Raw genomic sequence first — 17,056 nt, 5'->3', positions numbered from 1 at the left:
AGGTTAAGAGTGAAAAGCCCGTAGCACCAAGGATCCAAACACAAAAAGCCAATCAGCCTTGCTTGTGCTGAGTTGAAGTTATTGTGCCCCAGGTCCCTCAGTTTGACCATCAAACTTTAAACTTTAGGATTGCTTTCTTGAGAAGAATTCATTCCATTCATAGAACAAATATTTGGAACTAGTTCTGGAAATAAGCTGACATGAGGAATAGGTATAAATTATTTAAATTTAAGGAAATAACATAAATTAAATGAAATTATTAAATAAAATAATTTAATAGGTAATATTATTTTAGATAGGAAGAATATTATTTTATTCCATGTTTTCCTAAGTTTTAGTACAAAATATTAGGGGATTCCATATATACAACAATAATGTTGCTTAGAATATGAAGTCACATATGTGTTGGTTTAAATAGGCACAGAGATGTTTGTTTCTTCAGATTGGCTTTTTTAAAAATATAGTTTAAAATATCTTATTTATACAGTTAATAGAATCAACTGATTGGTAAGTGGCTTACATTGCCTTCTGCTAGAGCAGGGGTCTTCAAACTTGGCAAGACTTGTGGACTTCATTGCCCAGAATTGCCCAGCCAGCATGACTAGCTGAGGAAGTCCACAAGTCTTAAAGTCCACAAATCTTAAAGTTGCCAAGTTTGGAGACCCCTGTGCTAGAGGTACTACTATGCATTTATAGTTGTTATTCTGTCTTGGTTTATTCTTATATTGTGATAAATTTCTCAGACCATTAATTTATTTTGAGCTAATCTTATTAGGTTATTAAAGTACTCTTTGAGGAAGTAGCAGTAGTTGTGCTTAATTTATAGACAAAAAAAATGAGAATGAGCATTCAGAATTCCATCATAATTTACCTTATGAGCCCTGCATGTGCCTTTACAGATAAAAAAGATGGAATTTAATCAGATCAATATTCCAGGAAAAATCAGGAAGCCTACTTAATATAACCTTTATTTTAAAAATTCTGAGATTCAGTAATGGCTATTCTTAAATATAAACTGAAAATAATGAGAAGAAATCGGTTTAACTCATTTAAAAACTGCACTTTGAGGTCAACATTGTTGAATTGGAAGCACTACAATGTATTGGGTTATTGGTAAGAACTTTTTACATGTTTTATACAATAATAAATTGAAGATTGATCTGTAGCTAGTTAAGGATGTAAGTAATGCTGTCTGTTGTCCCTGTAATTTTGAGCTGAGTGGTGAATCAAGTTCCATCCAATCCTATACAACTTCTGGATTCTTTGCTGTCTATCATGGCACTGCTATTACCTAATTTCTTTCCCTGCCCACACTTTTATAATAATTTTTATTAACGTTTACAGCTACAAAAATAAAAACTAATGCAGATAAAGAAAATATAAAAAAAGGTGTAGGAAAAAAATTAAAAAAAAACCAGTAGGAAAAAATATATATAAAGGTATATAAAGAAAAGCTCCCCCCTTTATCAAGGTAAGTACAAACAGTTTTAGTAACTTATATACATATTTGTCTGATTCCGCATTACATTTTCTCAATCACCTTATAAATCATCTATACATTACAAAAATATTAATCTAATCAATTAATTATAGCAAGTGATATTAATCTTTCCATAATGGTTCTTATTTCATCATTCCCCCCCTTTTTTCCTTATACATCGATAATCATCAATTAATATATAATATTCCTATTATAAATTCCCAATTCCATATTTATTAAGTTCCATGTCTAATGTAGCGATAATTCTTTAATAGAAAAAGAGAAAAGAAAACTAAAAAAAAACCCATATCAGTTACATACTTATTTATTTTCAGTACTTATTCTTATATATCACAACTTATTACCTTGCAGAATCTCCTTCCCTGTCCTTTTTTCACCCATTATCTCTCGTTCTTTTAACAATGTAATTTCTTTTCATCCTTGTTTGCTTCCTGTTTCTCTTTATTTTTTGGTCCTTTCTTTTAATTCCCTTTTTCCCCATTCTTATTCCTCTTCATTTCTCCTTCCAATTATTAAGTTTATCTCCCTCTTTCGATTATTCTTTTGTAGTTCTCTATTCTGCTTTTTCCCTCTCCTTTTTTTCATTTTCCGAACCATTCTTTTTGTTATCACATCAGACCACAAATTTTTAATTTTAACTCCCTTTTTCCCCCTGCTTAAATAATTGTTGCTTCAAAGATGGCTCCTTTTTTGTTAAACTCCTCCCCCTCTGGTTTACTTTTTTCTTCTACAAGCTGAGTCACTATTTCTAATATCTGTAAATGTAATTGCACATTTCAAGTTTAATTTTCATTGTTTCCCTTATATCTTGCAAGTCCAATCTTATTTCATCAAATAAGTCCTCCATTATATCTTCTCCTTTTTTCCTTTTCTTTCCTCTTCTTTAATAGATTTATTCCTCTTCCTTAATAGATGGAGTCAATCCCAAAGTCCAGTATATTATTTCCACCCAGTATCTTTTAAGTTTATTTTCAACAATCAATGTCCTTAAGTCTTTGTTCCAGGTCTTCTAATTGGCCCTTTCCCAACTGTTTCCCACAGTCACCGGGTAGTTCTATGACAATATTTTCAAACATCTTCCCCTTTGTAATATTCTGATGTCCCTTTCCAAGATTTTTATTTTACTATAATGGAGTTTCTTTTACTTTCTTTTAAGTTCCAAAGTTCAATTTCTTAGAAAGACCTAGCCCTTTTTTAAAGAGTCACTGAAATTTTTCCTGTATCATCAGGTGGTGCTTTTGTGTCTTTTCCACAATCCACTCCTTCCGTAACTTAAACTTTCTTTGTTAAATATAATACTTTTATTGAGTTCGTTAGTTATTATTTCTTTTCTTTTAAACACACTCAATTTCAGCATTTAGTTATGCCCTTTAAATGACAATAGTCCAATAGTTGTCCAGTTTAATTTCTAAACATTTGTTGTGTTCAAATGTTTTCCTTTAAATTTTCTCCTCCAAATTAATCTAATACAATAATACAAGCCAATTTTATAAAATCCAATTTCCTTCTCTCTTTTTCTGGTCACTACTTCCACACACTTTCCTCCAAAATAGTCCTTTATCTTTTTTAATACCAGGGTACCTCAAAATCCATGTATTTTGCCTGGTTCACACTCTGCTTGCTGCTTCTCCGCTCCAGCACAGTGTTCTTCGTCTTTACAGTGGCCATTTTAGGACCACCGCTACAGCTTGCCTTTGGGAGGGGATTTCCCTGTCAGGGAGGGGAATTGCAGATTTCCCTCTTCGTCACCACCCCTCCAGGGTGGTTCTGGTCCCAAATGGGACCCTCCAGCAAGTGAACTCGAGCGAAACTGCGCACGATCGCAGATTCTGCTCTGACTCTGACGACGAACAAACCGGAAGTTCAGCTTGTCCACTTAACTTTTTGCTACTCTAAAACAGGATGCTGGAGAGAAGGATAAAATGTAATCCACTGTTTTTCCCTCTAAATGAATATATACACAGAATACTATTTTTGTGTATATGTTTTGTAAAAAAAAAAAAAAAAAGCATCCCTTGATTATGTGCTCAGTTACTCAGATGCCCTCTGTAGTGTATTATGTGTACTATATAAGAACACACAATCTGATATACCTGAAAAATTCAGTTGTAGTTTTAGGAATCATTTACTATATCCTATTCATATTTTTCTTTTGACTTTAATGAAATATTCTGATATAAATGTATAAAACTTATAATTTGTAATAGATTTTTTTCTTGAAATGGGAAAATTTGAAATAGCTTCTTTTTTCATAATTCTATTTATTCTAGCTCAGTTTTGCACAATAACGATTTTGTTTTTATCTATCTATAAAAATATTATATATAAAAATAGAAGATACCAGGCTCTTTAACATCATGTTTACAAAGGTTTCACAATAAAGTTTAATAATCTTACTAGAGTGTTGTAAATTAAAGAATAGTTTACAGGGGAAACTATTGTTGGTTGGTTGAATTGAAACCTTCAATGAATGCGCTTATTTTGTTTATTGTCAGTCTTATGCAAACATTGTACTTACAACAAATTTTTTGTTTATATTAGAGCAAGGACAAGATTGCCTCCTATAGCAAAACTGCAAAAGTGGATAGAAGTGATGTGGGAAAGGACATGAAAGAAAAATCTTCCATGAAACGTAAACTTCAGTTTAATGTTAGTCCTTCCAGAAATGAAGATCGAAATTCAGATACAGGTAGAGCCTTTTTGTTTTATTTTCTATTTTCATCATGCTTGTGATAATTTTTTAACATTGGTTTGTTACATAATATGAAAATTAATAGTGAGATAATAGTGAAATATCTTATTTGTTAGCTATTACTCCAGAAAACTGATTTTCTTAAATTATAAAGGAAGCTATTAAAATATTTCAATTTGTACAATTCATAGCAACTCTACCTGCTATGTATCTGTTTTACAGTCAAATTGATGCTTTACAGCAGTATTTTGGGTGGCCATACGTGTTAGGTATTTCACTAAATTGATATGCATAAATATCAATGATGAACCAAATTGCTAATTGTAAGTGATATGTTGGCCGAAAAAAAAATCAAATTGATAAAGAGTACAACGAGATGTTTGTCATAAGTTAATGTATTGATATGTAAAAATAGAGGACGCAAATCATTTATATTTAAGCATCTTTAAATCCCACTTATTTAAAATGTATAATTAAATGCATCTTTAAATCTCTCAATTAAAGAGGCTTAAAACATTCATTTGGATAGATGATGTACTCAGAAATGATGCACTCTATTGCTTAAATTATATATTCCATGGTTTTAAAATCTAATTATCATCTTTTAGATTTTGTATTTTATTTTCAGTGAACTGTAAATCTAATTTTCAAGATATGTTTGTGCTTGTCTGATGTTTTAGCAATGTTAGTGTCTAAGGAAAAATAGCAATATTTAAGTTCAGAATATATGTATACAAAAAACTCTTCTAAAGCACACTGGATTCTTTGTTGATTTAATTAATATATAAAATGAGTCAAGCTTATACATAGTATAAATCAGCTGTCCCTAAGCTTTTTTTCTCTGCGGACTGGCAGTGGCAGGGGTGGGAGAGGAGATGGTTTTGTGTGTGCTCCTGCCATTTGCACAAATGGAGGTTCCCACACTCACACTTGCCTGCCACTTGCCTGGCCCCGTTCCCAAAGGCCACAGACTGGATCCAGGCCACAGACTGGGGATTGGGGAACCTTGGTATAGATCAAAGGAAACACTCCTCTATCAGATTATAACACATTACAAAATAATTTGGTCTATATTAAGCTTCATTGAGATAGTTTCTTTAATTCTTGGTCCATCTCCTCTTCCCCCTCCCTGAATATTATATTTTTATACTTACATTTGCATTCATGTTGAAAGATTTGTTTGATAATTGTTGCTTTTTGTATTGTTTTGGGGTTAAATTTTGTTGGAAGATTGCTTCTACATTTCACATACATAATACAGAGATCTCACAGTATTTTCCTATTTCTCATGTTAGCGTTCATTACATGGACCTAGTAAAATATCATGTGAGGATTCATCCTGACTGTTATGATACTCAGCTTCCATTTCTTAATGCTGAAAGTAAGGACATTGAATTAACATGACAGTTTAGTTCTTTGTGGGTTTTTGTTTTGGCACAGAGACAATAAAAGTAAAAATTATTTAGGCAGTTAAGAATTGGGTGATTTGATGATCTAGAAGTACATTACATGTTATTTAAGGATTCACATTTTCTTTGTGCAGAGGAATACTCCTAGGTTTTTTAAAAATACTGCTAGTCATAGTGTCCAGGAATCTATTCACTAGTTGTACCCTTTCCTGGGGAGGGGGAGAGGGGAGTCATACTCTTCTTTTGTGTGTGTGTGTCCTTTTACCTATCTCCCCAACAAGGCTGTTTTTTAAGGCAGTCTATACATTTCAGTTGGTTCAAAATACAGGTAGTCTTGCTTAACAATTTTTCAAAATTAAGATGATGCTAAATGAAACAACTTATGATCTGTGCCCAAAGTTGTTGCACTCCCATAGTCACATGATGAAAATTTGTGAGTTTAGCAGTCTACCTGCATTTACAACCAAAAGTGTGCTGCAACAATCCCTACCCAGCTATCTCTTCCCTAATCTCATCCACCCATCCAGCCCACCAGCACACATAAAACTGTCTTGGCCCAGGTTGCTCCCCTGCCTATGAGGAGGTTCAACCAGTTACAGATCCCCACTATACACAAAGCATCCCATTTACTTTTGCAGTTTTCTGCAGCTGCTATCAGGTGTGCCCAGCCACTGAGAAGCACAGCCTTCTTACTGAATCCACCTCATAACCATTTGGTAAATGGGTGCCATTCTTGCAATCTTTTAAAAGTTTAATGTCTATGGAGATTCTCAGTCATTGTGGTTGTCCCAAAGGTGCTTTTTCAAGGGGCAACTGAACTTTCTGGTTTTTCTTTTGCTTCTCATCCAAGTAGCTCCTTCAAAGAAAAACCAGAAAATCCAGTTGCCACTTCAAAAAAAAAACCCTTTCAAAAGCTTACTTCTACAAATTGCATGATTTGGTGAAAGAGATTTTCAAAGCACTGTGAGAGTGGGTGGCGATGATGATGTGCTGTGAAGTTGGTGTTGACTCTTAACAACCATATAGCTAAATTTTCTTCAGAATGATTTGTCCTCAACCTAGTTGGCAGCGTTGAATAAGGTTTCCAAACCCCAATTTGACACTAGTCCTTCAGATCTTCCAATATTGCACCAATCTGCCATTGTAATTTAGTTAAGCCATCTTATTCCTGGTCATCCTCTTTTTTCCTTTTCTCCCATCTTGAAGGAAATGCTTAATTGAAAAGAATCAACATATATTTCCTATAATGCTTTCAAAAATTAATAATAAGATTAGACAGGTTTGTGTAGTTTCTTGTTAGAGGTTCCTAATCACTATAGTTTTCTGAAACATAGGAACCGATTTTTGCTTTTAAGAAACACAGAAAAGCTTTGAACCACATGTTGCCTTTCACATATATTCTGCCCCATCAGGTGTCCTCAAAAAAACTACATGATTCAATCTATTAATACAGTAAAATTTACAAACTGCTATTTTGTAAAGTTCAGATGCAATAGTCAAAACCTCTGTGTGACTAGCCCCCAATATAAAAGCTGAAGTTGAAGTTGCCTGTTCAACTGGAACTGAAGTTGTCCAAAACAGAAACTTAAATTTATGTTATATTAAGAACTACCATAAATCTTCATGAATGTTATAATTTGTGCTATTTGTTTAATGATGTCATTATACAAATTGTTGTATAATATATGTACAAATCTAGTACTCCTGTCTCATTTTCCCAACAATAACAACCTTGTGAGGTTGATTGGGCTGAAAGAAAGTGACTGAATCGTGCAGCCAGTTTTCATGCCTAAGGGAAGCCAAGACCATACCATCTCTGGTTTTTAGCTCAGCACTTTAACTATTACACCAAACTTGTTGTCTAATGATATACATTGTAACAAATAATGTACTTTTAGATTTAATGGAAATTCAAAAGTACACAAAGTCATCAACTTATGACCACAATTGAAACCAGAATTTTCATTGCCAAATAAGATTGTTAAATGATTATTGTTCAATTTTATTATCCTTTTTGCCACATTTATCAAGCAAATTACTACAGATTAAAAATGAATCATTCTGTTGTTAAGTGAATCTGACTTCCCCCATTGGCTTCACTTGCCAAAAAATTGTCTGGGAAAGTTGCAGATGACAATCACATGACCCCAGGACACTACAAGCATTGTAAATACATGACAGTTGCCGAGCACTTAAATTTTGATCACATGATGGTAGGGATGCTGTGACATTTATAAGTACGAAGACGTGAGCCATTTTTTTCAGTGCAATTGGGCTCAAACAAATGATTGTAAGTTGAAGATTATTTGTAACTCGACTCTCCAGCTTCTTACTGATCTGTTAAGATTTTGAAGTGTTTCTTTGTGGGTGTCTGTGGGTGTGTATCTGTGTATTCTTTAATTTGAGGTTTTCCTTTGTTATTTAATAGTAACATGCTTTTATTAGACAAATAAATTAATATTTAACTAGTAAGAACAAATTGTATTAAAAACCAAAAGTAATTTTGAAATTTAATTAAGGTTCCCATATTCATAAATTAAGTTTTTAATAATTGTGATGCAATTAAAAAAGCACACACATGCATGAATTTTTTCTTTCAGAAATTTATGATTGTTAATGTTTGTTGCTGCTGATAATATATAATATATTCAGACTATTTTAAAAACTTCAACTAATTCCATAGAGCCTCTTTACTGTTCCAAAAAAATTAAACAATATTGGTTATAGATTACAATATGCTTACTGGCTCTTTGTACAGTTTACTATTATTTTTACATTTTTTACTCATTTTAACATGATTGAAGGTATAATGTAGTGTCCCCATTTAGAAACAACATATACATTTAGCTTCATAGTCTTATTTAGTATCAAATATTTCTTATGCAATACTAACATTTACTCATGGGTTTGCAGAACTTTAATGGGTGAATTATAATTTTCATTTTAGATTTAATAAAATGATATTTTAGAAAACAAACTAAAGTATATTTTCAAATATGATTAAGCAATTATGTTATAGTGGCTGAAGTGTTGGATTAGAAAACCAGGTGCAAGTCAACCTTCAGGTATGAAAATTCCCTAAAACAATTTGGGCCAGTCACTATAATTCAGTCTATCTAATGCCTGAGGAAATTATGTATATTCCATCTTTTGCCTTTGGTAAGGTAAAAGGAAAAATGTAACAAATTGTATTTTGTTAAGAACTGTCTCAGCTCTTTCTAATGACGCTATTTCATATTGAGATTTTCTTCAGTTTTTCAGCACATTCAGGTTTTTAAAAATGAAAGTAAATATCAGCTATTGATACCTTTGTTAATTTAAAACTTTATGTGATCTCTTGAAGGAAATTTTTTCATCTTAATATTCTTGTAGAAGTGTGATTTAGCTAAATCTGTGCATGTTGAAAAAAAAAAGTTTCTTTCACCTCCATCTTCCCCTCTCCCTAATTGGCAAAATATAATGAATATGCATAGTGAAAAGCAATGAAGTCTTTTGGGGTAAAGTAGAAGCAGATAGATACTGAGCCAATCAACACCTGAAAAAGGTGTATCAATTTATAAATAAGAGAAAGCTGGTACTAGTTAAGTGTGTAACTTTCATATAAAATAGCACTAAAGTGGAGCACTAAAAGGAAATTACATCATTAATGTGCTTCCTTGAGTTACTATTCAGTATTTCAATATATTATCTATATTTATTTGATATCACCAGTGTGTTTAATACATGTATAAATTATTCTAAAGTTTGTTAGGAATTTTTAAATGACACTGTAATTGGTGGTAGATAGATACTACAAAAAATCCAAAATATCATGTGAAGTGTATCTCTCTTGTATGCCATACTTCCTTCCTCCTGCTCTTCTCCATCCCTTTCTCCCATGTCTTCTTCATTCTATAGATTCAGATCCAGGACATACAAATGAAAACTGGGGGGAGAGATTAATCCCTTCTTCTAGGACATATTCAGGTAAATAGATTACCAGGTGTACTTATTATAGTTGCTTCTTTAAAATTATTAATGTCATCACTGTAGTTGTTTATTTTCTGTACTAGTGAACAGTCTGCAAATAATTTATTAATATAAATGTAATATTACTTTTTTCACTGAAAAGTTAAAAATGCAGATTAAACTTCTACTATAGTATTTTTCCATTCCAGTGAACACCTGTGAAGGAATGTGGCAGTTACCATGAAGTAACCACTAATTTATTAGCAAAAGCAGTTTTGATTCCATATACAGTTGTATCATTTGTATGTTAAGTAGTAAAAATAATATCTAGAACAAGTTATTGATGGGAGTAAAGCAGGAGATCTATTTTTACATCTAAAACTTTACATGTCAGCTAACTCTGCCCACAACCAGGAGTTCAGTCCTGACAGTCCAAGGTTGACTCAGCTTTCCATCCTTCTGAGATTGATAAAATGAGGACCCAGATTGTTGGAAGCAATATGCTGACGTTGTAAACCACTCAGAGAATGCTGTAAAGCATTATGAGGCAGTATATAAGTCTTTTCAGAGCACAATACCATAGTCTCTTGAGACTGAAGGATGCCAATTCAATAAGTCTAAGTGCTATTACTATATCAACTCAGGCAAAATGGGATGAGAATGATACCAATTTAGCAAATACTTTTTTCTTTAACTTTTTTTTCATTATATGCACTGACTTGGGCTAAGTATTTGTCACAGATACTAAGGCTAACATAATTGAGAAGTCCAGTCCTAGCACCAAAGGAATTGGGGGAGGGGATGCGGGGATGTGATGTGATGGCTTGGGATTAGTTGTCCATATATTGTAATATACCCTCTTTTTGCAACCAGTAGAGTTTTTGTCAGACAGAAGTGGAGCATAGGGTGGAAAGAGCAATGAAACTCTTCCATTGGCAAAATAAACTTTTGAGAACTAGGATTCTGATCTGTGTTTATGTATTTTGCTTGGTCTGTAAAATAATTGTAAAAGTGTTCTTAATACTTCTGTTGCTAGATGTTTTCTGCAAATGTAATATAAACAATGTATTTATACATGGGGTATATATATATTTAGAAAATAGTTTACAAATGATAAATCATGCCAGACAAGATTGACCTCCCTCTTTTATTTGATTTACGAAAGCACCATGTGCAAGACATTCAGCCTAATAAACATGGCAAGTCTACTTTTTACTCACAGCTATGCCAAACTAATACAATGACAATATTAAAGATGTAAATTTCTCTGGCATATTGTTCAGTATATTATTTATTTGCAGAAAAAAATAAAAACAAAATAGAAAATTCTTTTACTATGGTAAATCTAGTTTGAAAGGCAATATATAGTAGGAAAAATAATCTTATCGACAGCAAAAACATTTTTCAGATTGCACATACTTTTGATACAACAGCTCAATAATTAACAGTAAATTTATGTGATGTTTAAAAAACTAAAAATATATATTTTATTGAAGAATTTCATTTTCATACAGTATGTAAAATACATCATTGTAATTTTTTTCCTATTATATTTTGTTGTAATATAGACAAAATATCTTTTTATTTTTGTGTGCCTTTCTGTGTGTTTAATGAATTTCTTAGGTAAAATCATTGAGGTTTGAAGGAAAATGTATAGCCCAGTAAAAGATGAGAAATTAAGTCATGTGGGCTATAAGAATTGCTGATTAAAATAGGTGCAAAACATTGAGAAGTTATTGATTGGTGCATATTAGGCCTCACCTCATTTCATCTTTAGAGCAATCATGGCTTCCCATCAATTCTCTCCTTTCCATGTATATCCAGTTGGTGTCTCTGATCTCACAACATGAACATTATTGGTTTATTATGAAGAAATATCGAGACAATTTAGTTCTAATTGGGAACTGTAAATCAGAATAAATCCTGTTGACAAATTTGCAAAGAGTTATGTAGGTTATTGAATCATAATGCTCTTGAATATATGGTCATATTACTAACAGTACATTTTTCTTCATGTTATAATGTTGCTTCCAAAAAACCACCATAAATATAGAAAATATAAATATCCTTATTTATGAAATGTGTTACAAATTATAATTATGGCAAAAGTACAGTTAACAAGGAAAAGAAATTCAATTATAAAAATAATTACTTTTATTTATGAATTTCATATAAAATTATATTTATTTAGGATGAGGATATGGATATTACTATCCTACTATATTATTTCTGAAGATATTTATTTTGTATCACATGATATAAGTCATATGATCAAGCTAAATCCAATTGATAAATGAACCAACACATTAAGTAAAATACTTATAGAATATAGCATTATTTGTAAAATGTTATAGAAAGGAAATGCTGAAGTCTTATTTTTCTGTATTTCATCTTCCCCACTTATTTTTTCCCCAGCTGTTTTTGTCAATACAGGGAAATATTTCAAATCATGATGTTCTATCATGAAAAAAGTGAAATAGTTTTTAGTTAAAAAATTCTTTTCTCACTCTCATGATTGTGTGTTTCTTCCTCAATATCGGTCTTTTACCAGAAGGCTAGAGTTTGAGGTCTATGGAGATTCTCAGTCACCCAGGTCATCATTTCCCAAAGGTGCTTTTTCAAGAGAAAGTGCAGTTGCCTCTTGAAAAAGCACCTTTGAGTCAGAGTTTGAGGATTCTGCGCAGTATTTTAGCTGTTCCTAGCACTGTACTTCTCTGGACAAATTGCTGTGAAGTTGTTCCTAAGTTATGTTAGCACCACTCTCAGGGCCTTAGGAGTCACAGCCTGAGTACTCCTACCACTACTGTGAGTACTTTGGCCTTTTTCTACATTCTCTCTAATTCCTTCTTCATGCCCTGGTACTTCTTCTTCTCATACTTCTTTTTCCCGATGTTGTTGTCACTTGGCACAATTACATTTATCATCATTGCTTTCTTCTTGTCTGTTACCACAATGTCTGGTTATTTGGCCAATACATGCCTGTCCATCTGGATTTGGAAGTCCAACAGGATCTGAGCTCTGTTATTCTCCATGACCTTCTGTGGAATCTTCCATGGAGACTTAGGAGTATCTGGCCCCTACACTGTGCAGATGTATACAATGCCAACTCCTTGGTTTTGTCATTCAGTGTGTGCTGTTCCTGCACTGTCTTTCCTTGTATTAGCCAGCCTGGGTGGGAGCCTGCTGCTTGCAGTTGGTTCATCTGTATTGCTAGGCATTCATGCGCTACTGGTTTTGGTTTTTGTTTTAGCCAATAGGTGTGATTATTTGCTGGATGTCTGTTAACATGATGATGACTGGTTCCTGTTCTGGGAAATTGATTTTGTCTGTTGTCAGATCCTGCAGCCACTTTGCGTTGTGTTATGTGTCTGCTGTTTCTCTTATGTATTCTTCCAATACTGTTCAGTTTCTGCTGTTGATAAATCTGCTGTTACTGTGTTGTTGCACTGCAGTTTTGAGTACACTTTGGTTGGTTCTTTAGATAACAGGACATTTATCTTCTTTGCCTCTGCTTTTCTAGTGTATCTCCTTATCTGGCAGCCAGTACCTTTGTATAGCACTCTCTAAGGCTTCAGATGGAGTCAGGCCTTTGTATTTTTTCAATAGCCAAATCTTATCTTTAATCTTCACACCCTTCTGACTATTCTCTCTCTGAACTGCTTTGATCTTAGCCTCTAATCTCATTTTCTGGGGGATATGTACTGTTGTTCTTGATCGTGTAGCCAAACATCTCCATCATTACACAGGCTGTAGCATATATCAGTTCATTGGTTTGAGTTATAGTGGTCATTGGAATTGTCGTGAAGGCTCTATTGGCATCTTTTAGCATCCTGTTGGATGGTACTTTTCCAGTGAGTCTTGATAACTGATCTTGAAGGTTGACTTCAGCAACTTTATCCATGATCTTATGCCTCACATTAGCTGCTCTGCTCTGTGAAGGAGAAGGTGACAGTGATGTTCCAGCTTCAGGTGGTGGCTGCATATCTAGTAGGTCTTCTTGAGTCTAGTATGTTATGTGAAGTTGGTCTTTTTGAAGCAGTGAGAGCAGCTTCCCTTTACTATGTTGAAGAACAAGATAATTTAGCTATTTTTCAGTTAGTGTAGATATAAGTCTTTTATCCATCTATACCTCCCTTATATGCTTCATATATCCCCTCTCATTAAGTTTGCTGTTGTAATAGCATTCGTCAATTCAAGGTTCTCTTACCTAGTACATTTATGGTTTGTTCCAGTAGTCTACTTATTGTTAGATTAACTTGGTTCCCCAACAGCTGACTCAGATCTTGTTGATCTAGGTGACATCCGTGCTGGCATTACTTTCCTAGTTTGTGTCACTCTCATATTTGAGGTAGGCAGATGAAGTGTTAAGGGGTCTTGCTTGAGGACACGTATTGGTAAGCTGAGATTTGAATCCTGGTCTCCCACATCAAAGGCAGTACTGTAACCATTACATTATCCATCTGCACACAGACACAGACACACAAACATAATATATAGTATAATATATATGTATACATGCATATGTTTATAAACAATGAAGAAGCAGTTCAGTACCAGTTTTCCAGCTATATATCCATTTTTAGGAATTTATGTTGATAAAATAGGGTTCTTTTATCACCTCCACTTTATAAGCCTTGTATGCATAGTTGAGCATAGATGTATCGACTAAAGCAATGCCCTAGAGTAAAAAGTATTGCTTTTCATATATTTGAGTTTGATTCTCCAAAGTTTATGACCGGTGCTCTATGTACTTCTCATTTACTCAGGCAGAGGGAATATTTAATGTTTTTGGATTTCTATCAACATAAGGAAGTAATTTAATAGCTTTAGGGAGTTATTTTCTCAATTTGAAGATGTTTATTTTATTTAGAATCTGCTATAATTGGGAATATTTTGCTGCTCTTATGAGTCTACTGGTATTTCCAGAGAAAGAAGTCCCAGAAAAGAAGAAAATGAAAAAGGAAGCTGGAAATAAAAAAACAGCACCTGTTAGTATTCTTTTTGGTTACCCATTATCAGAACGTAAACAGATGGCCCTTCTTATGCAGATGACTGCAAGAGACAACAGCCCAGGTAATAACAGAACTCTTTCCATTTGTATATGACTCTCTAATCAGATAGAGGCTAAGGTAACATAGCAGGACATTTGGATTTTAATTAGAACTGTACCTGCAATTTACTCCTGATTTGGGAAGAGTCAACATTATTTTAAAAAATGAATTATTTCACTTGTACTCTGACAATTAATGTAACATTAACAAAAAGCTTTATTAATATTCTAAATACACATACATGAGTTTGATTTGTGAGTTAACCATCTTTAGTAGTTGCAGAGTAAAGTATTCAAGTCATGGCTTGATTTGGCAATTAAATTATTTTTATTTTTAATTTGGCAATACTATTTTGCAAGTTATTTTCCCTCTGTCAGGCTAGTTTAAATACAGTAATCTTGAAAATAATGAAGCTTTATTTAAAACTAACACTAAAATTTAATCTATCAGGTATCAACAAAAATGCAGTTTATTCTGATCATAAACTGTTTATAAATGTTACATTCTATTTAGTTCAACAGCACTTAATATTAATCAGTTTAGATTCAGATGTCTTATATTTAATTAACTGTATTCATTCTATTTTATCTTATATCAGTGACTTAAAACACTTATGTTTTTAAAGTTGAGAAAATGAAGTAATCCCAGCATTATAATATCATTTAATAAGGTTAATTGATAAGCATTGAAGCTATAAGTATCAATAAGTATCTTTGCATACACTTGAGTAGCCTACCATGGTCTGAATCTGAATTATATTTTTTGATGGTTTGCATACTAAAATGGGATAGAGAGATACCAAGCATTTTCCTCTGGCCCTCCCCTTGGGGTGGGGGCGACCTTTGAGTCAGTCATGATTGCCTGGACAATTGGCAAGATTTTGGAAATGAATTGACATTGTCTGCTTCCTAAAGTTAAGAGACAATGTCTGGTCCAGCGTCAATCAACTGGTTTTATTCTTAAATTGGGATTAGAATTCACAATCTTATGGTTTCTACTGTGATGCCTTAATCCTCACACTAAAAGAGGGAGGGGAGGGAGTGAGGGGGAGAGAGAGAAAGGGGGAAGAGAGAATGTGAAAGTATGTTAACATTCATTTTCACAACTTTACTGATTTCATACTTTGAACTTTGTTTTTGTAGATCCTAATTTAAATCACCCTTTACAAACAGTGACCACCCAAAAGAAAACTCCAAGCTCCTCATCACGCCAAAAAGATAAAGTTAATAAAAGAAATGAACGAGGGGAAACCCCTTTACATACAGCTGCCATTAGAGGTGATGTTAAACAAGTTAAAGAATTAATTAGTCTTGGTGCAAATGTGAACGTGAAAGATTTTGCAGGTAAGTTTGACCAGTAGTCAGTTTTAAGACTATCTAATGTATTTTATAATTAGTAAAATGATTGATCCCTTGTCAAATATGAAACTGAATTCCAGATTTATTGTAAGATTCCTTACAATACAAGTTTTTAAAAAACAGTGAATGCAAATATTTGGAGTTTCTCAAAAGCAGGGAATGGGTAATAGTCATCTTTCTACCTCTCCCTTGAGTTCTACAGTCCAGGTATAACTGGAGATAAGAATTTTACCTGGAAACTGAAAGATGTCCTCTTTTCAAATAGAATCTAGATGAGACAGAATTCTTCTTCTGCAGGACTTTTATACAGGTCCACTAGGTATAAGTAGTTTGGGAGCAATTATGTTCTGCCTTTTGTTATAGGTTGGACACCACTCCATGAAGCCTGTAATGCAGGTTATTATGATGTTGCTAAGGTCTTGATAGCAGCAGGGGCAGATGTAAATACTCAAGGCTTAGATGATGATACACCACTCCATGATTCTGCAAGCAGTGGACATAGGAAGGTAGGTATCATTCATGGAAAAATTAAATACATGTGTTTATTTTTAATAATCAAAGCTTATTAAACAGAATATAGCAAAGGAATCCTATATTATCAGTTAGGCCCATGGATATGAATAATTTGTTATCAATATCACTGGCAAAGGCAATGATGATTATTTTACTGTGCATTTCAAGGTATCTATTCAGATAGAGATTCAAATCATATGCAATCACAATCATAATATGGCAATAAAGAAGAGTTATGCAATATACCTCAGCTATATTATCTGTGAAAATATAAAATAATAATGCCATTGGGGGAAGAAGCCTGCAAAGGAAACACAGAATCTTCATAGGTCTTCTCAGTCATCCAGGTCATGGGTGTCCCAAAGGTGCTTTTTTAAAAAAGTAATTGAACTTTCTGATTTTTCTTTAAGACGTTTTACTTCTCATCCAAGAAACTTCTTGAATGAGAAGTGAAGTATATTTAACAAAAATCACCTTTGCGACATTCATGACCTGGATGACTGAGAATAAACAATCTTCCTAGGTCAATGTTTCAAGAACATTTATAAGGGGAAAGGTGTTTTATTAAGTTGTGAGGGCAAAGA

At 33.2% G+C, this 17,056-nt stretch overlaps 1 protein-coding gene across 9 annotated transcripts in view; it reads left to right on the top strand.

Annotated features, from left to right (window-relative positions):
• The window catches only part of ANKRD12 (ankyrin repeat domain 12), a 73,835-nt gene that overhangs the window by 37,073 nt on the left and 19,706 nt on the right, over nucleotides 1-17,056 (top strand). For 4 of the 9 annotated variants that reach the window (XM_087931073.1, XM_087931075.1, XM_087931071.1 and 1 more), the window contains 5 exons: nucleotides 4,043-4,190; nucleotides 9,500-9,568; nucleotides 14,421-14,623; nucleotides 15,744-15,944; nucleotides 16,323-16,465. In XM_087931073.1, the coding sequence (XP_087787199.1) occupies nucleotides 14,455-14,623; nucleotides 15,744-15,944; nucleotides 16,323-16,465 (513 nt within the window). In that variant the 5' untranslated portion in view covers nucleotides 4,043-4,190; nucleotides 9,500-9,568; nucleotides 14,421-14,454. The remainder of the gene's footprint in view (nucleotides 1-4,042; nucleotides 4,191-9,499; nucleotides 9,569-14,420; nucleotides 14,624-15,743; nucleotides 15,945-16,322; nucleotides 16,466-17,056) is intronic. The other 5 variants (XM_026699387.2, XM_026699386.2, XM_087931070.1 and 2 more) reach the window with 2 other exon arrangements.

Source organism: Pseudonaja textilis, chromosome 3, assembly GCF_049901715.1.
Source record: "Pseudonaja textilis isolate UNSWEBS1 chromosome 3, rPseTex1.2, whole genome shotgun sequence".
NCBI classification, from domain to species: Eukaryota; Metazoa; Chordata; class Lepidosauria; order Squamata; family Elapidae; genus Pseudonaja; species Pseudonaja textilis.
This window is presented reverse-complemented; position numbering and strand designations above follow the sequence as displayed.